The 25,188-nt window shown below is 44.9% G+C and overlaps 1 protein-coding gene across 3 annotated transcripts in view; it reads left to right on the top strand.

The window, feature by feature from the left end:
• The window catches only part of LOC135896246 (inactive peptidyl-prolyl cis-trans isomerase FKBP6-like), an 87,729-nt gene extending 63,700 nt beyond the window's left edge, over positions 1 to 24,029 (top strand). For 2 of the 3 annotated variants that reach the window (XM_065424606.2, XM_065424604.2), the window contains exon 6: positions 23,623 to 24,029. In XM_065424606.2, coding sequence (XP_065280678.1) covers positions 23,623 to 23,935 — 313 coding nt within the window. In that variant the 3' untranslated portion in view covers positions 23,936 to 24,029. The remainder of the gene's footprint in view (positions 1 to 23,622) is intronic. The other variant, XM_065424605.2, reaches the window with a different exon arrangement.
• The last annotated feature ends 1,159 nt before the right edge of the window (positions 24,030 to 25,188 follow it).

The raw sequence follows: 25,188 nt of genomic DNA, 5'->3' as shown, positions 1-25,188 counted from the left end.
CAGTGTTGTGTCTGTAACGTTCAACAAAATTTTTGTTCTATATTCCACAGTGCTGGTTGCTGTATGTGTAAGGAATGAAGTTAAATCTGATGTCTTGTGTTGGTACAAGTGTTATCATACAAACACATATTAAGCAATTAGGGTTCCTACACAGAAGACTGAGTAAAGCACCTCAGGCCGTAAAATTAACTGCCTATAAAACTCTGGTCTGACCTATTTTAGAATACGGAAGCATAGTGTGGGACCCTCATCAAAAGTACCTTCGTGATAAGCTTGAAAGATTACAGAACAGGGCTCTTAGGTTTATCTATTCAAAGTATTCTTGGCACGACAGTGTAACGGACATGCGCAATCAAGCGCATTTGGCAACTCTTTCCTGCTGGCGTCATGTTGCATCTATGAAGTTTTTTTATCTCCTCTTTAATGGACACATCAAAATCGGAAAAGACAACTATATTCATCCGCCTGGCCGTCGGTCTAGTAGGACAAACCACGATAAGTGCGTCCGGCCATTTAATATGCATTGCAATACGTTTAAGTTTTCCTACTTCCCTCGCGCTGTGAACGCTTGGAATGCACTACCAAGCGAAGCTGTAAATAATCCAAATTTAGATCAGTTTTGTTCTCTAGTGGAGCAGCTAATGGACCCTGTATAACTACTTTTCTTGTTGTAAAACCCCAGAAAGTATCTTGTAGTGTTGTATTATTTTCGTGTGTACATTTTCCCCTGTATAACTACTTTTCCTGTTTTCCTGACCCTGTATAACTTTTCTTGTTGTAAAACCCCAGAAAGTATCTTGTAGTGTTGTATTATTCTCGTGTGTACATTTTTCTTATGTATAGCATACGATACATAATGCTAGATTTTCTGTTTTCGTGTACGCGAGGCGTAACCATGTATGTAATAATATATTGATGCACTTGTTGTTGAAGTGTTCTGATCTACCTCATGTTTTCCTGTTGTCTTTTTGAGAACTTGATGTATATTATTACATGCCTATGATGATGAAAGCCCGCTCCCTGTATGGGTCTGCAGAAGACCTACAGTATTGATAAATAAATAAATAATAAAATAAATAAAAAAGCGAAAGCCTTAGATGATTCATGGGACAAAAAATCAGATGTCCGGTGTTACACCGTCTGGCGTTATGGCACCAAAATTCATAGGGAGTCGAACCCTCTACCTTTGGTGGGAGTCGAATCAACTACTTGTGGTGTTAATTAAGGCAAATTTAATTAAGACCCTTGACTTTTGGTGGGAGTGGAATGCTCGACCTTTGGTGGGACAAAAATTCAGTGGCACCAAAATTGATAGAGCCACCACTGACGGTCGAACCAACAACCTTTGGTGGTAGTCAAACCCATTACCTTTGGTGCTAATTAAGGCGAAGCTAATTAAGATATAGTTCATTATGGCACCCAAACCCACGATCTTTGGTGGGACCAAAAGTCAATGGTACCAACATTGATGGTGCCACTGTTGATAGTTGAACCCACGGCCTTTGGTGGGAGTTGAGCCCACGACCTTTGGTTGGAGTCAAATCCACGAACTTTGGTGGGACCAAATATCAATGGCACCAACATTGATGGTGCCATTGTTGATAGTTGAACCCACGGCCTTTGGTGGCAGTTGAGCCCACGACCTTTGGTTGGAGTCAAATCCTTGGCATTTGGTGGGACCAAAATTTAATAGCACCAAAATTGATCATGCCACCATTGACGGTCGAATCCACGACCTTTGGTTTTAATTGGTACTGTTGGAGGTCCCTCCCCAGTCTTTGACTATAGGACCTCCTAGAGTTACTTTTTCTGTAAAACATTTCAAGCGCATCAATAAACTGAAACTGAAACTGAATTAAGGCACTCGAACCCATGACTTTTGGTGGGAGTCGAACTCACAGCCTCTGGTGTTAATTAAGGCAAAGTTAATCAAGGGCAGATAATCAAGATAGAGATAGTTAAGGATCTCGTATCCACAACCTTCGATGGCAGTCAAACCCGCTTGGAGATATGGGTGAAATGGCTGTTTCTCCAAGTTGGATTCCGATTGACATTGTGAAGGTTGAGAGTCCAACCAACGACTTTTGGTGAAAGTCAAACCCACGACCTTTGGTGTTAATTAAAGCGAAGCTGATCAAGGCACTTGAACCCACAACTGAACATGGAGATATGGGCGAAGTGGCCGTATCTTCAAGTTTGATTCCAATCCTGATCATGAAAGTTTACAGTTGAACCTACTACCTTTGGTGGGAATCAAACCCGCAACCTTTGGTGGGAGTCGAACCCCCTTGGAGGTAAGGGTGAACCGGTGTTGCAGCCCGGCCTCCTTCTTATAAAATTTGTCAATGGATAAATTACACGAATAATAGCTGCATTCTCATTGCCAAAGATGCTGCAAAGATATAATAGGTAAAGAAAATATCACATGAACTAACTACATCACTTCGAAACCAGCAAAGCAGTGCATGCCGCTGATATGATAAATCTAGAGGTCATGAAATGAACAAGTTGGGGACAAATATATTAATGAAACTTTCTCTTTCAAAAACCTTGTTTACATTTTTGTACATATGCAACCGCCAAGGAAAAATCTCAATTACGCTGTCCTTTGTTTCAATGTGTTGTGCAGGAGCAGCTGTCTCCGGTCGTGTATTGTGAGTAATTGCACCTAAATTATAGTCGCAACGGAGCACATAAAGAAAGCAGGAGTTCTGCAAAATATATGAGGGCAAGTCAAACGAAAGTGAGAAAATGTGAATATATGACAAACGAGGTACTTTATTTAAATGTAGTGTCCATGAGCAGTTAGACATTTGTCCCACTGACTAAAGAGTCGTGTGATTCCCATCTTGTAAAACTCCTTGGGTTGCTGCTTCAGAGAGTCTGTAACTGACTCTTTCACACCATCGTCGAACACGAATCTGGTTCCCTTGAGCTGTTTTTTTCAATTGCCCCAAAATGTGGAAGTCGCAAGGCGATAGGTTTGGGCTGTATGGTGGATGTTGCAGTGTTTGTCACTTGAACTTTGTCAGTTCTGTGTTAACCACATCAGCGAGGTGGGGACGGACATTGTCGTGGAGCAACATGACCCCATTCTTCAATTTTTCACATCGTTTGTTGTTGATTGCGACATGCAGCCGATCCGGTGTTTCACAATATCGCAAGCGATTAATAGTCTCTCCAGGTTTATCAAATTCGATCAGTAATGGCCCCTGACGATCGAAAAAAAAAAATTCAAGAACACCTTTCTGGTGGAAATCTTTCTTTGGAGTGGTGAATTCGAATGTTTCCACTGTAAGCTTTGTGTCCTGTTTCAGTCTTGCAGTAGTGGCACCGTGATTCATCCCTGGTCACAACTGCATACAAGAAGTCGTCACCTCCATTGTGATACCGGATCAGATGAGTCAAGGCAGTGCCGAACCTCTCCATCTTCTGGCGGTGCTTCAAAACCTTGGGCATTCATAACGTGCACAAAAGCAGATAACCAAGAGAGAGAAAGAAAACATTTATTTATCATGAGTTTGGGCGACTTCCTCGCAGGGTGGAGCCCTTAGTTCAGGGCCCCAGTGGCTCGCGCCACTCCGTGTGCCTGCCGGATCAGCCGTCTCTGCTCTTGCAGGTCTGAGCTGGTCAGCGCAGTCTCCCAGGAGGAAGGGGAAGGTGAAGGAATAGGGGAGTAGCCCGGAGGGTGTGGGCACTGCCAGGTGCAATGATATACTGTAGGCTTAGCTCCACAATAGGGACAGTATGAGGGATATTGTGTGGGGTGAAAGAGGTGAAGATAAAAGAGGCAGAGAAATGAATTAGTTTGAAGCTGTCGCCACGCGACGGCATCTTCTCGATTAAGGGAATCATGTGGTGGAGGGAAGTGTCTCCTGGTACCTCTGCAATATTGTAGAGTTTCAGTGTAGCTCAGTGGTTCTGTCGGTGCGTCGTCTGGGTTGGACAGCTCTTCCAATGGCACCCGGTTAGCGAGCTCTCGGGCTACCGCATTAGCGCATTCATTACTATGGAGAGAGGCGTGTCCAGGTGTCCAGACGATACGCACCCTGTGTAACGCTGTGGGGTGTAATGATGTAAGGATGCGGTGTGTGTAGGGTGTCATCCTCTCTTGTGCCAAAGTCCTGCAGGCGGTCTGAGAATCAGTGACCACTGTGATAGGTCCATCCGGTGCCGGCATGGTTGAAGCGTGTATGATGGCTAGGGCAATAGCAGCCTCTTCCGCCGTGCCACTGTCCACAGTGTTGAGCGTGGCTGAAGCTGTCAGAATGTCTGCACTATCTAGTACGACTAGACATAGGGCACGTTTCTGTGGGTAGCGGGCCACGTCGGTGTATAGGACTGGAGTGTTTGATTTGTGATCGCCAAATAAGCGAGCCAGGGCTTGTGCTCTTGCCTTTCATCAACCTTTATGACGGTCAGGGTGCATAGTCTGGGGAATTGGGGCCACGTGAATTATGTTGCGAATGCTAAGCGGAAGAAGTGTGCAGTTTTCCCATTGTGGTTTTCTTGGTATTTGGTATCCTAGCCGGGATAGAATGTGGCACCCTTGCATTGTTCGTTGCAGAAGTTGCAATGGGCTGTTAAGATGAACTTCAACTAGTTCGCGAATGGGGTTGTGCACCCGCAGTCGTAGTAGGAGCTGCGTAAACGCATGTTGGGGTAGTCCCAGCGCTGCCTTTAGTGTCGTACGGAGGAGGGTGTCCATCTGGTGCGTCTCAGTCTGAGTCAGGTTATGATTGGGGAGGTGGTAGGTTAATCGGCTAATTATGAGGGCTTGCACGATTCGGAGTACGTCTTTTTCTTTCAGTCCTTGTCGGCGGTTTGTAATGCGCTTTATCATGTGCGTTATTTGGGTAAGTTGTTGGCGGAGCACATGTAGGGTATGTGTGGCCTTCCCGTTGTGTTGTATGTGAAATCCTAGTACACGTAGTCTGTCTACCCTTGGAATAACGTTGCCATTGAGATGCAATGTGATGGCTAGAGGAATATCGGCCTTGTTCCGTTTTTTGAATACAAGCAGGAGCTCTGACTTCTCAGCTGCGCATGTGAGTCCTCTGGCTGTTGCATACTCTTGAACTATATTTACGACTTCCTGTAGTGCGTCTTGAATGGCGCCGTCTGACACTGTGGTCACCAAGATTGTAATATCATCGGCGTACGGGGTGTTCTGCGCACGTTCAGAAGTTTGTTGAGGAGCGGTGGTAGCTTTGCCATCGCCACGTTAAACGGGGTGGGTGAGAGAACCAAACCCTGGGGAGTCCCTTTGCAGGAAAGTTTTATGATATCCGACCGATTATCACCTAGGCCGATGGTGGCTGTTCGGTCAGATAAAAATGCTCGGACATAATCATAGATGTGCTTTCCACATCGGGAGAATGCAAGGTTGTTTAGAATGAGGTCATGTGAGACGTTATTGGAGGCTCCTTTGAGGTCCAACGCCAGAATGGCTCTTGTTTGAGCTTTACTTGGACCATCTACAACATCCTCCTTAAGTTGTAGGAGTATGTCCTGCGCAGACAGGCCTGGTCGATAGCCGAATAAGGTATTGGGAAAGAATTGGTTCGCTTCGAGGTGAGGCTGGAGGCGATTTAGAACTATGTGCTCGAAGAGTTTGCCAATACACGAAGTCAGGGAAATGGGTCTGAGAATTTGGAGGGACAGCGGTTTCCCGGGTTTCGGAATTAAGGCGATATCGGCGTGTCGCCATTCCTGTGGAAGCGTTCCGTTTTGCCAATTTTCGTTGTAGTATGCAGTGAGTTTCCATATGGCTTGGTCGTCGAGGTAGTGTAGTAGTGCATAGTGAATGCCGTCTGCTCCGGGCGCCGTGTTTCGTCTTATGCCGTGTAGGGTTGCCCTCATTTCTGTCTCTGTAATATCGCCGTCCAATTGGGTTTTTTCCTCATGTGGATAGTCTTTGTACTCCGGTCGGTGGCCTGTAGCAATGTATCTTTGTTGCAGTGTTTGGAGGGGCGCGTCATCATTCATTTGTTCTTTGTGGATGATAGTGTGGACTGTGTTTATTGTGTGCGTGTTTGTGTGCGTTGGGTCAAGTAGTGCTTTGAGGAGGGACCACGTTTTGGAACTACTTTGTGTGCCATTAATGCGGTCGCAGAGGTTGTGCCAATTGCTATTAGTGAGGCTGGTGGCGTGTTCTTAAGCTTCTGCTGTGATCCGGGCGATTCTTTGTTTCAGCCAACGGTTGTGCCTCTGCCTCTTCCATCGTTTGGTCAGGCCTCTTCGAGCATCCCAAAGATAGAGCAGATGTCTGTCCACATCCAGTGTCTCCGTTGTTGCAGTAAGTTGCTTGATAGCTGCTTTAAAATCTGCTTGTAGCTGTTGTGTCCACTCGCGTAGAGATGGCGGGTCGTGTTGTTCAGATTTGGTTCTGTTGCGCCGGAAAGTGTCCCAGTTTGTTATTTTAATTGAACGTTCTGGGGTGCGTATGGCCACCAGTTGGACGTCTGTGGCTAGAATGCTGTGGTCACTGCCCAGATTCTCCATTAGTTTGTTCCAGGTGCATTGAGTCAACCCCTTGACCATTGTTAGGTCAGGGCATGTATCCCTGCTTACACTGTTGCCCGTTCTGGTTGGTTTGTCAGGTTCTGTCAGCAGAGTGAATTGATGAAGGTTCATGGCGTGGGCTAGATGGCGGCCTTTTGAAGTTTCTGTTTGGTACCCCCAGGCTGGGTGGGATGCATTGAAATCTCCCAGAATAATCAATCTTTTCGCTTGTTTACTGGCGGCCGAAAAAAGTTGTCCGAAGTCGTCTCGTCGCGATTTGGGTGCACTGTAGATATTAAGCAAAAACAAGCTGATTTAATATTGATTCCTAGGTACAATTTCTAAGAGCACATGCGGAATGTGGGAGCTGTCGAGCGTACGTGTGCTCGGTCACTGTGATTTGTTTGGACCCAAGGGTGGCAGCTAGTGGTTGTTTGGTGGTGTCATGCTTGTCGGTGTATGCATTGTATCCACTGAGTGTGGGAGTGCAATGTACTTCTTGAAGTGCTATAACGTCGGGTGGGTGAGGACGTGTGGCTAGGAACTGTGTGAGGGAACCCTTCTTCCTTCGGTACCCTCTACAATTCCATTGCCACACCCGGAAGGTGGTGGTAGTGCGCCTCTTAGGTTTGCTGGCCATGATTGGTTGATACCGCCTCGCTGGTGAGGGCAGGTGTTGTTGTACGAGCCGGACGGGTATAAGGTATAAGAACCTTCTTGGTTCTCTAGTGGCGTTAGTGTCATGTGGAAGTGAGTCGTTTTGATTGCTGAAAGTTGAGCTAAAAGTTGCACTGATGAATCGTTTCATGTCAGTCATGGCTTGTTGTATGACCTGTTGTAGCATGTGCTTGACATCAGCCATGATCTCTTCCTTCATTTTTTGCATCTCCGCTCTTAAAACAGTTGCCATTTCCTCTATCATTTCGCACTCTTCTTGTTTGGTGCAGGAATTGTGAGGGAGTTTCTCAGGTGCGAGTGTGTGTGTCTGGGTGAGTGAAAGCGTCGCTGTGGGAGACAGTTTGTTTTGTTTGTTTGTTTGCTGTGCGGACGGAGGTGAAGAAAGGGAGGAGGAAAGAGGGGGAAACTGCACTGACCAACTCACTGCTGTCGCCTTCCTGGTGTGATGGTCGGGCGTTTTCGTCCACGCGGCCTGAGGTTCCTTTGGTGGCTGTTTCTGCTGCGTCAGGCTGCGGCTCCCAGATCGGCTTCGGCCACGTGGTTCCTTCTGGTCCTTGGACGGTCTGCGGACCCTGGACCTACTGCGACTTTGGGACTGGCTGTGTCCCCGGGATCGGTAGCGAGGACAACCATGTGTTGCATCAGTAGTCGCAGGTGCCGCGCCGTCGAATGTCGTTACCTTGCAGGACTTCTTGTCGTGCTGGAATTGTTGCTCCGCCATTTTCTGCTTGTCCCGGAAAATATGGCTCTTGTTAAATGGTTTGCATTCCCTTACAGGACATCGAGAGTCAGTGGTGGGGTGCTCACCACCACAATGAAAACATTTCAGCATGCAATCATGTCCTTCGGAGGGGTTGGAAGTTCCGCACGCAGCACACCGGGGTTTATCCGTGGTTGGGCAAACCTCTGCTCGATGACCCGTAGAGAGGCACACGTTGCACAGCTGCTGTCGGGGTTTATGAATGTAGCACCGGTATTCTGCTCCATAATAGTAGATGTACCAGGAAACCCGAATGCCAGAGAATGTGATGATGGCCATGGCTGAATTTCCTATCATTCTTGCACGCAGGACCTGAGGCATCGGTGATCGGATATTTGTAATCGGCGTTGTCGGCGTTGTGTTCTTTTCTATGCCGGAGATGACTCCTTTGCAGGAAGCATCCGGAGCAGCCACATAGGCCTGAACCTCGTACTGCTTGTTTTCCAGGTATATAGACTCGATCAGCTGCAGTCTTGCCGCTAGTTCTTCGTCCGGTGTGCTGACCACTGCGACGTTCTGCTCTCGGCGTATGCAGATGGTTAGCTGGTGGAGCGTGCTCTCGTTTAATTGAGCCGCTGTGCCTATAGCTCTGGCTATAGAGTGCTGCGGCCACTCACCGAGATTCAGTCCATCTCTTGGTCAGAAGACTACTTTTAAATCGTCGATCGGTAGCGGGGGCAGCTGCGAGCTCTTATTGCGCAATGTCATATGTAGGTGGTCCTGCTGTGCGGGTTCGGTGTTGGGTGGCAAGCTCGACGTAACTTGGACCTGTTTCTTGCGCTTTCGGGCCACGAGAAACCAAGTCCCGTCTTCGTTCTTGAGTCAGTTCTTGAGTCAGTTCTTGATCCATAGCGGCGGCTGGTGTGGTTTCGTCCAATGATGCAGCAGGCAGGGGTCTCGGGCAGCCATCGTCACGGTAGCAGTGCAGTGGGCATGTGCGGCACGCGATGCTGTCACGCCGTAATCGCGGCGCCTACGTTAGGCCTAGCGATGCGGCCTGCTCGCCTCGAAATGTCCAAGGGCCGAGGTCTCACCGGATCTGGCAGACCTTGGTCTCAAAAGATTTCACCCATTAAGATCCGTTGACTGGTGGTAGTAAGCATGTTGTAAAAACAAAAGATCAGCTGTGAGGCGTTCCAAGAGCCGGAGCTCATTCGGAGTTCGTCCTTCACACGCGGTCTTCTTCTTCTTCCTCTAGAAATGTGTCTGTGTAATGGGCCGAATTGGAAATGTACTCGAAATGGGCACCTAGAAAATTAGCCTGGTCTTCAACCGAGATGCTCATGAATTATGGTGTGAAACAAACCGTGACTTATGTTCACATGCTCTGCCAGTTCATCAATGCTTATCCTCCGTTCTTGCCTAATCAGCTCATCAACACACGCAATTTTGTTGTGGGTGATTGCACGGTGGCCTTGGCCCAGTCTTGGATCGTCTTTGCAACTTTCACATCGTTCTTTGAACAGTTTGCTCCAACGCTTCACAATGGCAAATGAAATGCAGTGTTCAGTGTACACAGCAGCCACATGACGACCAATTTCTTTTTGGGAAACACCTTCAGTTGTGAAAAACCTCACGACACCACGCTGTTGAACTTTGGAGCATCCATTATGTCCCGCAACCATGTTCAGCCCAATTTATGAGAGCATTAAAAAATGTTTATCCTCACACCTGGGTGTCACTTCTGTAAATGAGAGATGTCTATGTGCTACGCGCATGCCTCACAGATAATGAGCCGAACCATTATTGTGCGGGCTTGGTTGGCTCGCTTTCGTTTGACTCGGCCTCGTGCATTCGAAATGCAAAGATACAATGCAATATACAAATGTGAAGATACAGTTGATAAAGCGGAAAAAAAATGTCACTGGAAATAAGGTACACAAAATACACAAAACATTGCAACAAGATATTTAAATATACGTATAAGTGTCCAATAAATCTACACATCTAAGAACAACTCTTGGTATATAATGCGTCAAACAAGGCAAATAAACATGTTGCGCAATCACAGATTCACAGATTACAGAATCCTAAGGCCCGCCACCCCTCCCTCCACTCCCCCTGATGTATCGCGCGTGACGGAAGGTGGTGCGCTTCGTCCCCGCTTTTCTTCCTTGAGCACGCAATACTGAGTCACCATGGTCGGCTCACCCATGTCACCACCACCCTCCTAGGCTTTCACTCGCACATATAGCATGCGGTGCGCGGTTTTTATGTTATCGCCCTTGGACTTCATACAGACCATAAGGGTGACGGCGACGGCAGGGTCTTCGCCTAAGTGTCCATATAATTGCTATCGCAATAATATGATAAGAGTATCTAGCAGCTGAAGTGTCCCGTGGCCCATTACTTCCCGGAAAAGAAGTAACAAAATCGAACTTTCGTTATACAACAATTCACTGCGCCGCACAAGATATCCCTTTATCTTGTAGGGCGGAGGCACCGAAAGGAACAAAAAAGAATATACGTAAGGCAAGCATGTTGGCCATAATCAAGGGCCTACTTTGGGCATCTAATGTGGCTACGGAAGGAATAGTAAAGAAAACGTGAGACACTTGGTCCACCGAGAGTCACGCGCATACATGTACTGCTCGCTATCCTACACCGGCAAGACAACACTTTCCAGAGAGGTTGCGCTCAAGCGGATGCGTTGCAATCTGTCGAGTCACCACAGTGATGTTGGCGAGCGACCATTGTTATTGTTTCTTTTTCTCATCTGCTAACCGGAAAGCGTCCAAAACTGCCAGGCGAAAATCCACTCAGCCAGAGAAAAACAAATGCGCACCAAAGTTCTCTGTGCACTGGCCGGGGCAACACGAGAAAAATGCATGTGCTTCGTCTGGCTCTGGCAGCCTGCGGGTAGCGAGAAGAAGAAAATTCAAAAGGCTCAATGTGTCCTCGCGAATAAAAGTCTAAGTAGAAAAATAAATAAGGATGTAGTTACCTTTGCTGACTTTAATGTCTTGACATGGATGCTTTGGCATAGGTGAAAAAATGTTGATATTCTTTTCTGTGACATGACAGCACAAATGAACCACCACAACGCTTCGTCTCATCGGACCTTGCTGTGTGCTTTGTCAATTTGTTTAATAGTGTGTTGATTTGGCTTGTCTCGTTATATGGTCCGATGTACGACCTTAGAAAAGTCAGTGCACCTTTGGCGTGAAATGCTTACAACAACATTAAACCCACAAAGTTCTGGAAAAGAAAATCTAAAGCACAATTTTGGAAATGTCAATGCACCTTTCGCATCAAAACTTTATGAGAACTGTATATGTACCCATAAAGTTTAGGAATTGAAATCCATGCGCTCCGTAGATTCTGTGGCCTTCGTGAGATGCCGCGACGACCCCGTTCACCACCAAACGGCCTTGAAACTTGGTGCTCGGAGGGGGCTCCTTGCGTCATGTGACTCCCGATGCATGGGTGTCGCCATGAAATCTGGCCCAAGTTCACAATTTTCGCACTGACATCTCCTTTTGAGCGTGAAAATGACATTCTAGACAAAATCCAGAAGGATTTCCGGCGCCGGGGGTTGTTTTGGTCACCGGTGCATGACAGCACAAAAAATTTCGGGGATGGGGGAGGGGCTGAAGCCCCATAAGCCCCCCCAGCTATGCCTCTGGTCACAGAGGCATTGCGTAATCAAAGGAAACAGGAGGCACACGTGAATATTTTGGGAAATAAATACAAAGATTGCACAACTACTTTGGACTTCCACAAGAAAAGTAGAAAATTGCCTACCAAGAAAAGGGTGAGGCATGAGAGACACAATGTCTCCAATGCTATTCACGGCCATTGCTTTCTTTGGGGGTGGTGAATTCGAATGTTTCGAACTGGAGAGGCTTAGGAGTGAGAATTAATGCCTAATATCTTGGCAACCTTCGGTTTGCAGATAACATTGTCCTGTTCAGCAACACTGGGGATGAATAGCAACAAATGATTGAGGACCTTAACAGAGAAAGTGTAAGAGTGGGGTTGAAGATTAATATGCAGGAGACAAAGGCAATGGTCAGTAGCCTGGCAAGGGAAGGAGAGTTCAGGATCACCAGTCAGCCTTTCTGTACAGGAGTATGTTGAGTATAAGAAGGAAATTTACAGAAGAGTAAAAATGAGTTGGAGAGCACATGGCAGGCATTACCAAATTATGACTAGCCACTGTCATTGAAAAAAAAAGTGTATAATCATTGCATTCTACCAGTGCCAACTTACGGGGCGGAAACATGGAGGTTAATTAACAAAAGAAGCTCGAGAACAAGGAAATTACCACACAAAGTATTATGAAATGAAAAATGTTAGGCCTTACGTTAAGAGAGAGGGAAAGAGCGGTGTGGATCGGAGAGCAAATAGGGATAGCCGATATTCTAGTTGAGATTAAGAGAGAAAATTCATGCAGAAGCTGCTTTGGGAGTTGTCTAAGTATGGGTAAGAATTTTGCCACTTGCTCATTTCCATGCAGCCCGGTGTCATTATCTATGTTATGAAACTTAATGAGGCCAGTACTAATAGCAGTGCAGTGGTGACATGAACTGGTGCCGACGGCAGCGCAAGGAGCATTGCTGACGCAAGCAAAGTACTGCAGGTGGAGGTACCAGGTGCACTGATGATATTCCGACCAATGTAAGCCGTTATGACTATTTAGCACCTTATCAATTCTTGTCAAACCCTATGAACCGTAACCAAACATACTCAAGCGGTGGCTTAGTATGGCACCATTGCGTCGGCTGCACCTTGAAAGCGATCTGCGATGCCGACAGAGAGTGTCGACTGCTCATAGCTTCGGGCACTGTGTTGTCGCCGCTTACTTAATGTTGAAGAGAGGATGTGCATGCCTGTATCTTGAAAGCCATCTGCGAAAGTGACAGAGTGAGGTGTGTGCTGAGAGCTCCATGAGCGCTGTTTCTGCTGCTTCATTGACATTTCTATGCTTACCCAACAAGAAAACCCTTCAGTTTTCTTGTCGGGTAAGCATAGAAATGCTTACGCATTTGAATAGTAGAGCTGGGCGAGCCATGTAGTGCGAATGGCAGATAACTGGTGGACCATTAGAGTTAAAGAATGACTTGCAAGGGAAGGAAAACACAATTGGGGATGGCAGAATATTAGGTGCAGTGATGAAATTAGGAAATTCACTGATGCAAGTTGGAATCGGCTATAGTCGGATACAACTCAAGTCTGCAATGAAGCCCCGCCCATGCCCTCATAACCGCCAGCCACTGTTCCTCCGCAACACTGCAAATAGTTCGTACTTCAAACTTTCCCTGTTACCTAAATAAGGCAGCAACGACAAAAATAAAATTATAAGCGCGTAACTTTGTACGTTTTCATTAGTTTATTATAGTGGAACGTTGGAAGCCTAATTGTTTATTGAACTGAAATAAAATGCTTGCTTCACGGCAACTATCGGCAAATTATTCCGTTCTGCAAACTCTACTAATAACTCTCCCCTGCTATTCCTATAACTTATGCCATATTCCCCCACTGACTTGTTTCCAGCCTGCTTCTTGCCTACCCTGGCATTGAAGTCGCCCATCAGTATAGAGTATTTTGTTTTGATTTTACCCATTGCCGATTCCACGTTTTCAGAAAATCTTTCGGCTTGCTGGTCATCATGACTGGATGTAGGTGCGTAGACCTGTATGACCTTCAATTTGCACCTCTTACTAAGTTTCACAACAAGACCTGCCACCCTCTCGTTAATGCTATAGAATTCCTGTATGTTACCAGCTATATCCTTATTAATCAGGAATCCAAGTCCTAGTTCTTGTCTCTCCGCTAAGCCCCGGTAGCACAGGACGTGCCCACTTTTCAGCACTGTATATGCTTCTTTTGGCCTCCTAACTTCACTGAGCCCTATTATATCCCATTTACTGCCCTCTAATTCCTCCAATAGCACTGCTCGACCCGCCTCACTAGATAATGTTCTAGCGTTAAACGTTGCCAGGTTCATATTCCAACGGCGGCCTGTCCGGAGCCAGAGATTCTCAGCACCCTCTGCTGCGTAGCGTCGCAGGTCTGACTGCCGCCGTGGTCAGTTGCTTCGCAGCTGCTGGGGACTGAGGGCCGGGGTTTGATTGTTGTGTTCATATAGGAGGTTGTGGCCAAGTACTGCACCAGGGTGGCCAATGCTGCTCTGGTGAGGGAGTGCATTACCGGTTCTGGTCACCGGGATCAGGCCGCACTCCAGGCCTGTTTATGCAATTTTATCGACACGCGGATTATTTTTTTTTAATCCGGTGGAAAATTGTGCAGCGCCGAGATTTGAACCACAGTCCTCTTGCATGCGAGGCGGATGCTCATCCTACCTCTACAAGTACCTACCCACGAGCAAAATGTATGTAATAACTGCACTACGAAATGGTACAACAGCAGTGATGCTGGATGCTACAGTTGCTCCAGTGGCACCTATTTTGCACTAACAGCACATTTTAATAAAGGGGAGAAAGAGTGAAAGAAAAAGGAGACAGGAATAAAAGAGAAAAAGAAGAAAGGGGACCAGACTTGGGCATTTTCTGCACCTTGCTTAAGTAATATTTCAGTTGAGCATATTGGCTACTTCTTAGGTTACGTTTCAAAAGTATTTGCTGTAACTACATAAAGGAAATATCCCGGTGGTAAATGCTCCATTTTATCTCATTTGCATCTATTCGGCTGTTTGACTGATCAGTTATGTTAGCAGCAAAAGGCTGTTGTCACCACTGAGCTACTGCTGCAGGCTGAAGTATTTTTGCATACTTCTGTCAATTGATAAAGCATTTGCCAACCGTGCAATCCAGTTGACTTGGTGGGTGCACCTCTGCACACAGTTGGTATTTTTCTTAGCATGTCCAGAAGGCTGCAGTAATAGTTAAGCAGTCTTCTAAGAATGTCTTTCTCTCCATTACCGAAAAGGTCACATTCTTTAGCATCATTATCACTATGATAACCATGTGCCTCATTACAGTCACTGTTCATGAACAAGTATTCTGCACCTGTAGTTTCAATTTCAAATGCGCCATTCTTTTACACCTTCAGCCATTCTAGTGTTAAACAGCAAGTTTAAATAGACACGTATGAACGCTAATACTGTGTCATGATTGTTCCTTGCATGGAGCCCTTAGGCGCTTATAATCAAAAACGCTGTCTGCAGTCGCCTAGCCTCGGCTGCTGAGGCTTACTATATAATCAGTTCGACGCTGTGCCCAGCAATGTAAACATTGTGCTCTTTTTAAGCAATGCATTTGAACATCAACACTGTAAAGGAAATATATATGCGCAGAATAGATCTAGTTAATTATTCTGTAAAGCATTATGAACACAAGGCAAGATTTACAAATGCGATGACGAATGCACTTATCTTCGTTTAGAGCTCATCAAAATAACCTGGAAAATGGCAGCACGCAGTGACGTGCTGCCATTTTGACGAGTGATCATCTCGATACTTGCGGCAGTTTCAGGATAGCAACTAATCACCCTTGTGATCTTTAAAGAAGACCCGCAATCGAACATGGGTGACATAAAGATAAAGATAAAGACTGGAGTTTAAACAAAGATGTTTTACCATCCGCGCATTGTGTAGCATGGCAACGCACATGGTTTGCTACAGCCGCAGCGCGCTACACCGCTGCTACACTGAAGCGATGCGGGAAAACAAGCACCAAGTCTTGCCGCAGAGCAGCCGCCATTCCGACATGGCGACCAAATGCTGACGTACAATAATGCACTTGAAAACTTCATTATTAGGTAATAAATCTCCTGCAACGCAGCATTCGAGGCGCGGTCGATTAACGACGCCATTCACAGTAAGGAACGAAACACTCATCACAACAGCTAATTTTAGTTCGTTATAGGTGAACTTGAGTGTATGGAATTATCTGATATAGTAATAGAACTGTTTTTAGCACATAAGCTTTTTCATTATTATCATCATCATCATGACCCTCAGCCTATCTTTATGTCCACTGCAGGACGAAGGCCTCTCCCTGTGATCTCCAATTACCCCTATCCTGCGTCAACTGATTCCAACTTGCGCCTGCAGATTTCCTAATTTCATCACTGTACCTAGATTTCTGCTGTCCTCGACTGCGCTTTCCTTCTCTTGGCACCCATTCTGCAATTCTAATGGTTCACCGGTTATCCGTCCTACGTATTACATGGCCTGCCCAGCTCCATTTTTTTCTCTTAATGCTAATTAGAATATTGGCTGTCCCCGTTTGCTCTCTGACCCACAGCCCTCTCATCTTATCTCTTGACATTGCCCCTAAAATTTTTCGTTCCATCGCTTCCTGCGCGGCCCTTCATTTGTTCTCGAGCTTCTTTGTCAACCTCCAAGTTTCCGCCCCATATGTTAGCACCGGTAGAATGCAGTGATTGTACACCTTTCTTCTCAATGATAGTGGTAAGCTCCCAGTCAGAATATGGTAATGCCTGTCGTATGTACTCCAACCCATTTTTATTCATCTGTAAATTTCCTCCTCATGATCAGGGTCCCCCTGTGAGTAATTTACCTAGATAAATGTCCTCCTTTACAAATGGTAGAGGCTGACTGGTGTTCCTGAACTCTTGTTCCCTTGCCAGGCTATTCAACATTATCTTTGTTGTCTGCATATTAATATTCGACCCTACTGTTGCACTCTCTCTGTTAAGGTCCTCAATCATTTGTTGCAATTCGTCTGCAGTGTTGCTGAACAGGACAATGTCATCTGCGAACTGAAGGTTGCTGAGATATTTGCTGTTGGTCCTCACTCCTAAGCTTTCCCAGTTTAATAACTTGAATATAGTACTTCTTCAAAGGATGCAGTGAACAGCATTGGAGAGATTGTGTATCCTTGCCTGACCCCTTTCTTGATAGGTAACTTTCTAGTTTTCTTGTGGAGAACAAAGGTAACTGTGGAATATGCAGATATTTCGGAAGATATTCATGTATGCTTCCTGTGCTCCTTGATTAGTTAATGCCTACATTACTGCTGGTATCTCTACTGAATCAAATGAATTTTCATAATCTATGAAAGCCGTATAATTGGGTTAAATTGTATATAAATAGTCTACTTCTGTTAATTTGACCGTAACAGGACTGACGAAATTGGTTGAATTAAACAGTATGTCAAGGAGGTGGCATGTTCTCTTAAACTGTTCAGGCAATGCTCTGTCTGGCTGAAAAATACCTAATTATCTATGGATATGTATGTCAGCCTGCTTGCCAGCTTGCCTGAATGACGAGCTAAGGAAACAGGCCGCCTCCTAGACCATAACTTGAGGAGCACCATTTGGCCTCGCACTGCAATTTTTGGGGCTGTCGCCCCCCATACCACGAGACTCAATGTTTTACATTGTGCTGATAAAAGATGGCAATGGGAAATATTGGAGGCAGCCGAAATAGAAAAGCTAGGTTGTGGTATTTGTGTAAGTGCACCTTCCGTGGTTTTGATGTAAAAAGGATGTCTCTATCTTCTGAGGTGGTATGGACCCTGATTCTGTGGTATGACCTAACTCTCATGTTTAATCAGCTGCCTGTCAGATGTTATCACTGGGGGGAAAAAGGGGGGGGGGGGGGGAGTGCAATAAAAGTGTATATTTTATTCCCCTTTCGGTGAAAGTGTATTACTGAAAATAATCTGCTGATATCACTGCAGCAGTGACTTCTACTACTAGAAAGAAAAAAAAAAGGAAATCTGCCGGAAGGCTTGATGTATGTGTGTATGATGGTTTGACAAAGCCAAGGTTTCCCATTGTACATTAATTTGGTTGCAAATTAACGCTTGTGTTGTTTCGTCTTGCTGTCTGTCCTTTTTGTTGCGCTATTTTGTACCTGACAATGCTATTGGGGCCAAGGACTTGTGGAGTCACCGTCTGTTGGAAGCGCCTCGCTTGCGTAGTATGAGGGATAATGTGGCGGGCTCCTCATAGATTTGTCTTACGGCACTTAATGAAAACACCACACGGCAGCCCTCCTGGACGTTTCTGTAAGTATTCCCAAAACGAGGGAAGTTTTTTACTGTCAAAATAATAATCTTGGGAAAACTGAAAGCACAGTATCCTTGACAGACACTATCTATTTACCGAATATGTACAGTGAACGCCACTGCGTGCGGTCGCCGCGATGGGGTCTCCTGAATCGGCTTCTTGCGTGAAAGGTAGGCAAATGCTGAGAGCAAACTATGTGAAATATGTTCTTATAGTGGGCTGTCTGTGTAACCGAATGGAGCATAACAGAATGAAGCCTCAATGCAGCGATCGCATGGGTTTGCAGCAACCGACTGCACATCTGCACGCATGTCCGTTTCGCACCATGCCGTGAGCTTTAGGCCACAGAGTATGAGCTGTAACAGATGTGTTCATCTCAGCAGCATGGGCACGGCCTCTGGAAAAGGGCCACTAACACAAGGCAGCCACAGCACGGAAAACCAACAGAGTGAGACACACACACGAAAGCCAACTTCTTCCTCCGTATTGGCACAGAACTGGCACCGAAGTGCTCCCAAGCAGAGCATTTGACAGTACACAAGCAACCATTGCTGCATAAGCACTGTCAGAGCTGTTCAAAAATAATTTCATTATAGAGACTTCGACAACTACGACAACTGTGATGTGCCGTCGCAACGATTCAATCATTTTTTTGTTCTTCTAAATTTTCGGACATTTCAATATTATTTCTCGCAGTATTTCTCGCAGTTTCAAGCAGTGCGATTTCCCACTGCTTCTTTTTTGTAATACAGTACATTAATTCTTAACACAAACACGACCATATACCATGCCTTTTTTTAATGCTTCTTACTGCTCCCTTTCCATTCCAGTGAACTTGCCAGTATCTAGCATCAACAAGTTCATAGACCAAAGTGTCACGACATTAGCTGGACAGTGGGCGCCTTATGCTATTCACCGAACATCACAATCCCGACGCCGTAGCTGAAATCTTTCTCGCATCTGTGCCTGCTGCATACCTGTGTTGTAGCTGATGGCTGTTTGCCAATTCTAAGTTAGGCGAGCCAAACTACACACAGCTTCTTGCCCTGCAACTAGATGGGAATAAGGCTGACACCGGGCTTCGTTGCGTACGTCTGGCACCGTGGCACCGAGCAGCAGTCTACCATGCTGCATGCCTCCAAAGGCAGCCACTACCGCTATATAGTCGCTATATAGCCACGTGCTTTCGAATGTTGTCAAGCAGATACTCAAGGCGGCAAAGCCTCACTGCTTAATCAGAACTGCGGTGCAGGTGGGACTTTCAACTTCCATTTTCAGCTCGCTTTGGCACTTTCGAAGCAGCTGCTGTGTCCACGTGATCCCTCATGCCACTACACGCCGACGATGGTGCAAGCTTTTCCAGTGGTGGAGCTCACCCCCAATACCAATTGGCCTGCATTCCTTCACTCAATAACAATGCCTTGCTTATAAGCAATCTTTGAATCTGCTGTCTTGATTGAAGTGAAACAATTCATTACTTGGGTAGTTGCTATGTGTGCATACCATTAGAACAATGTGGTGCTTGTCGTATGCTATATAATAGTCTGTCTCTACTATATCAGAATGTATTTGCACATGTACCTACAATGATGTTTATTTAATCTCTGTTTACTTACACCAAGCTGGATCACAGCTCTCAAATGATCAAGTTCACCCACCAGGGGGCAGGACCTGTTAACTCCCTATACTACCACAGTGCTGCAGTAGTGCGCAATTATCTCCTTCAATCAACATTGTGCTTGCCATGCATCAGATTACTGTTGTTATGGTGCATGATATAACTGAATGCAGTTGTATAAGCTCCTCAGTTGAACCAATGTTCAGTTGTGAATGACATTACATGTATGTATCAAATATTGTGAACAAGCTTTTCACACAAAATGAATCCCATGCTGACTTTATACTTTGCCTTGTTTAGAAATTAGAAAATATTTGGTGTTCGATGGCAGTTCTTCTTGAATATTCGTACAGTCAACTTCTGTTAATATGACCCTGACGGGGCCAATGGAATTGATTAATTATCCGGTGGCTCGAATTAAAAAAGATGCTGAAAAAGAAAACCCAGAACACGCTGCCGATCCATTTGGCAGTACATTTGGTCGAGTCTAACATGCCTTCGATATCAACTCAAATGCCCGCCCACTTTCTATGTGTCCGAAGTAGAAAACTAACATTGAAATGACATTAACGCTCCTAAACAAAGTAGAAATCTAACGTGCACCCAATTTTTTAGCAAGACATATGGGCGAGAGTCTAATTATTAATGTTTTGAACAATGGTGGCCAGTTTGCAAAAGTCAACTTGGCTGCCTAGATTTTAAGGTTAGTTTCACTGCAGTAAATTTTTGTTATGCAGTAAAGCATACAGACACCACGACTGTTGTTTTGGTTTTGTATTTGACTGCACCAAGCAGGGCAGTTTCCAGCCAAATTTTCTTGAAAGGAAAAGAAAGAAAAGTGTGCATTAAAATCTAGTAAATGCGGTGATCAGACATTGTGAGCTATGGTTATTGCTTGAAAATCTTCCTTGGGCAGGCTGGAAATAAATATTTTCGAAGGGAGATTATGTATGTTCAATGCATTCACTGTCCTCTAAGGTCCACCGAGGAAGACACTGCCACTAAAGGAGTCACTATCGGGGTCACCGTATGGGTCAGGCGCATGCGTGCTGACTGGTCCAGTTTAAATTATCCAGCGAAGTCAAATTTTAGGATCATCAATGCTACAGGTACATTTAGTGATAAAACTATAAGTCTGGCAAATCATTAAGATGCACATAACTATGTTTCTGTCGCACAGGGAACCCATATTGTTTTTGCTAGGGATAAGTTTCCAACTGAACATGCGATTTTGATATTGCACACTAGCTCCTATCGAAATAATGAAACTTTGGGTCCATAGAAATGCGTGGGTGCCAAGCTAGGACCTTCAGTCAGGGTTGAATTAACTGATAAATCGAATTGAACAAAGTCAAATAACAGAAATCTACTGTATTCAACTTCATTGGGAAATCAGTATTTGAACACCCCCTCCATAGAAGTCATCGTTGACATTAGTACACATGATTCTGATATATCGACTTAGTATGCACAACTGTGGACAAAGTGCCACAAAGGGTTAACAAGAAGCTAAATCAGCCAAATGAGAATTGTTAGCTGATCGTAAAGAAAGAGCTGTTGATGAAAGAAAAAGGGGAAAGGCTGTGTGGGACATGCTTTCTCAATACTGCATTTGTTAACAGCATGTTAGCTCCCAATCCAGGCGTAGTTTTGGGGACATGATGCATCATACTTTCTTTTTACCTGTAGGAGACGAGAATCTCTAATGCACATGCCGAGTCATGAAAAATAGGGGCCTTTTGGTCATTCTGAAACTGGTACTGCGATTAAAGAGGGCTGCTGGTGCATGCCGTAATTTATTTATTTATTTATTTATTTATTTATTTTCACATACTGTCAATCCCTCATGGGATTATAACAGGAAGGGCAAGTACATAGGGTAGTGTTTGTGAACAAAGAATATAAATAGATTATATAATCATAAGTGTGTTATTGCAAAGGTTTGGTTTCACTAAACAAAAGAAATAAGTAGTTGATCACAAATGCAATATTTGGGCACAATATACTATAACAAGGAAGAATCTGAGAAAACAAGAAACCAAACAAGAAAAAGAAAAAAATACACCTGAAAGCACATGTGATATACAATACCTAATGAACATGACAAACAGGATGCAGTCATGCGTATGATGCATCATACAAAAGGCACACTCGTAGATTAAAGTGTTAGGCTATGAAGATCGGTAACAAACCTGGCTATGTGTCGGAGCTGTAAGGCAAGGAGGTGTTCTTCCACTGAATTAGCAAATGTATCTAGTGAGGAGCTGTTACTAATGGATTCACTCAGTTTATTCCACTCTCTTATCGCTAAAGGAAAGAAAGAATTCTTAAAGCAATCGGTATGAAAAGAATACTCATTGAGTGTTTGTGTGTTTTTATGCCGCGTCGGCCGTGTTTCATTTCTGGAGATATATCTAGAGGTATCAATATTTAGCTTGTTATGTAAAAGCTGGTACATAAGTTTAGAACGGGCTAGTACAGCTCAGTTTTGTACTGTTAGGATTCCGGCTTTGTTAAGTAGTTCGGTGGGCGAGTCTGTTAATTTATGTTTATTGTATATATACCGTAGAGCTTTCCTTTGTACACCTTCTAGTTTTTTAATTAGTTGTTTAGTGTGTGGAAACCAGATAACATTTGCGTACTCAAGGACTGACCTGACGAAAGTTTTGTAAGCCAGAAGCTTTGTATCGGGTGGTGCTAGTCTGAGGTGCCTTCCAAGAAAGAAAAGGCGTTTCATTGCAGTTGCTGTGACATTATTTATATGGGAGTTCCATCTGAAGTCATGTGTTAATGTTAATCCGAGGTACTTGTGTTCATGAACTCGTATTAATGGCACGTCGTTAACGGTATACGTAAAGCTCAAGTTATTTTTTTTTCTGGTGATTGAAAGAACAGCAGATTTCTTAGTATTGATGGTCATCTGCCAGTGGGCACACCAGTTAGACACAGCTTTCAAGTCTTTGTTTAATGTTATATGGTCATCATACGAGTTAATATTGCGATAAAGGATGCAGTCATCTGCAAACAGCCTAATGTTTCCTGTGATATTTGCAGGTAGGTCATTAATAAAAATTAGAAATAAAACGGGAGCCAGAACGCTTCCTTGGGGGACTCCCGATGTTACCCGGGCTGTCTGGGAATCTGGGAAATCTGTCCATTCAATTCCACAAACTGGGTACGGTTAGTAAGATGGTTGCAAATCCAGTCAATTATGGGGCCTGTACCTAATGTAGCCTCAAGTTTCCTTATGAGCTTTTTGTGTGATACCCGATCAAACGCCTTCGAGAAATCGAGTAGGATGAGGTCTGTTTGTCTGTGTTGGTCGATATTAAATGATATGTCGTGGGTTAGTTCCAGTAGTTGAGTGATTGTAGAAAGGCCTCTGCGAAAGCCATGTTGATATGGTGATATGATACTCTCCTTGTCTAAGAAAATGGTTATATGTTTTAGTATGATGTGTTCTAGAAGTTTGCACACGGTACTCGTAAGCGAAATCGGCCGAAAGTTGGACGGGTCGTCTTTGCAGCCTGACTTATGTATTGGGACAACTTTTGCGGATTTCCAATCCTGTGGAAGAACAGATGATGATAATGACTTGTTAAATATTATACAAAGGTACTTCGTCATCCATTCTGTGTACCTTTTCGAGAAAGCGTTGGGTATTTTATCCGGGCCTGGCCCTTTTTTTGTGTCCAGGTTTAGGAGAAGGTTCAGTACTCCAGCCTCCGTGACGGTGAGGGGGCTTAGTGTGCTGTTAACGGTGATGTCAATTTGGGGTAGTTTCCCATCGTCAGATGTGAAGATAGAAGAAAAGTAGTTATTTAGTGAATTAGCACTTTGTTTGCTAGTTTCGGGCGACACTTGGGGATCACTTGATGCCTTAGGATTAAGGTAGTTCCAGATTTTGCTTGGTGAATTTCTTAGAAATCCTTGAAGTGTGTTTGTGTAAAACTTTGACTTCGCTGTCTTTATTTTAGATTTCATGTCTTGGAGATGTCACACCGCCAGGTGCCTTCAATTTTTGAGTGCCATTTCTGCTTTAGGAAATGCTTTGAGGCATGTCACGCACCAAGACACATTTTTGGATGAAAAGATGATCACGTGATCCGTCCTTTTTGAGCAGTGACATGATGCGTGCACTGGGGACTGACGGCAGAGCCTGTGAGGAGCGCAAGGCCAACTGGAGGCGCCTACGCCTGACCACTGAACAGGCTGTGGAGCCACTCACCCGTCACATGATCCGCAAGGCAGTCGAGGCACTGGCTGCTGCAGAACCTGGCACCGAGCTACCGTTTGTTGACGACTTCAGCAAAGAGGAACTGGCATATGTGCAGATGCTGTGCGACGACCTGGGTCTCCCCTGCCGTGAAGTTGACGGTGGGCTCAAGGCACATCAGGCAGCACTGGTCCGCGACAATTTCGGATGCACCTGAAAAGTGCGTCATGTGCATTAACACATCACTAATAGGTTGACGTTACAATGAAGCTGGAAATACTAAGTGAAATAAAAGAAGCAATAGACGTAAACTCTGTGGAGTGTTGGTGCATAATTTTAAACTGATACTGCTGAAACAGTGCATTGCTCGCTGCTAAACTTTTGAGGTGCAGAACAGCTAGATTACTTAAGGAAAGGACTTCAAATGAGTAGCGTGTGGAAATGTAATTTTCGTTGTCAATGTACTGTAGGCAAGAAGACGACGATAGTGGGTCTCGGAAGACACACGCTCACTCATCCATAGCTTTGACTGCCTTTTACGAAATCTGTTGTGTAGCTTCGCTGAGAAGTGGCAGCAGACCAACACTCTCATTATATTATGGTATAAACTTTTTTAAAACAGGGTTGAAGTGCCTCAGACAGGCTGGCCAACGTTTCGATAGGTGGACCTATCTTCGTCAAAGGCGGCCTCGTCATCCTCGGCGTGTTAGTTTTAAAGGGTTAGTGCAGTGACGTCACGTGCGGGTGTTGTCGCTGGCGGCTGGTTTTAAAGAGAGAGATTACAAGAGGGAACAGGCGTTGTCGTCCGACGTCTGTGAGCCTCATTCTCAAGACGAAGGGACAAGAGCGTGAGAGTGGGCACGCGGGGAGGAAAGAAAAGAAATAGAAGCAGAAAAAAGGGGGAAAAAAGGAAAAAAAAAAGCAGGGGGGAGCCAGAGCCGTACCAAGACACAACAAAGGGGGGGCGGGTGAAAGAAAAAGAAAGAGAAAAATGAAATCTTTAAGAAATACGGGTGGACTCTCATTATATTAGTTTTTCCTAGGGCAAGATGCTTCAATATCATGAAACTGTTGATTTCGATTGAATACAACGGACTTTCATAGCTCATATGAATGGGAAGCATTTGAAAAATTAACCTTCTCTGAAACAACTTGCACAAATAGGTAAGCACTACCAGCTAAGTTGAGATAAAGGCTAACAGCTGACTCTTAGACCTACCACACAGTTATCATTTGTATCTGTGCTTGCCTTGTAAACTTGGAATATCAAAAGCTGTTAAATATGAAATCTTTCATGGAGTTCAAATCGAATTGCAGAACTATATTCAATTTGTGGACATCCCTAGTTTTCATATCCAGGCTTTTGCCAGAGAATCCATGCTTCTACACCAGTTGAAGATCCTGCTCCACGTAGTGCAGCTTCTCCTTTCCTTGTATTAGGCAAAAGAGCCATCTCTTCAAAAATACGAC

The sequence above is a fragment of the Dermacentor albipictus genome, chromosome 4, assembly GCF_038994185.2.
Source record: "Dermacentor albipictus isolate Rhodes 1998 colony chromosome 4, USDA_Dalb.pri_finalv2, whole genome shotgun sequence".
In the NCBI taxonomy this organism is placed as follows: Eukaryota; Metazoa; Arthropoda; class Arachnida; order Ixodida; family Ixodidae; genus Dermacentor; species Dermacentor albipictus.
The sequence above is the reverse complement of the archived record's forward strand: the minus strand, read 5'-3'. Positions and strand labels throughout refer to the sequence as shown.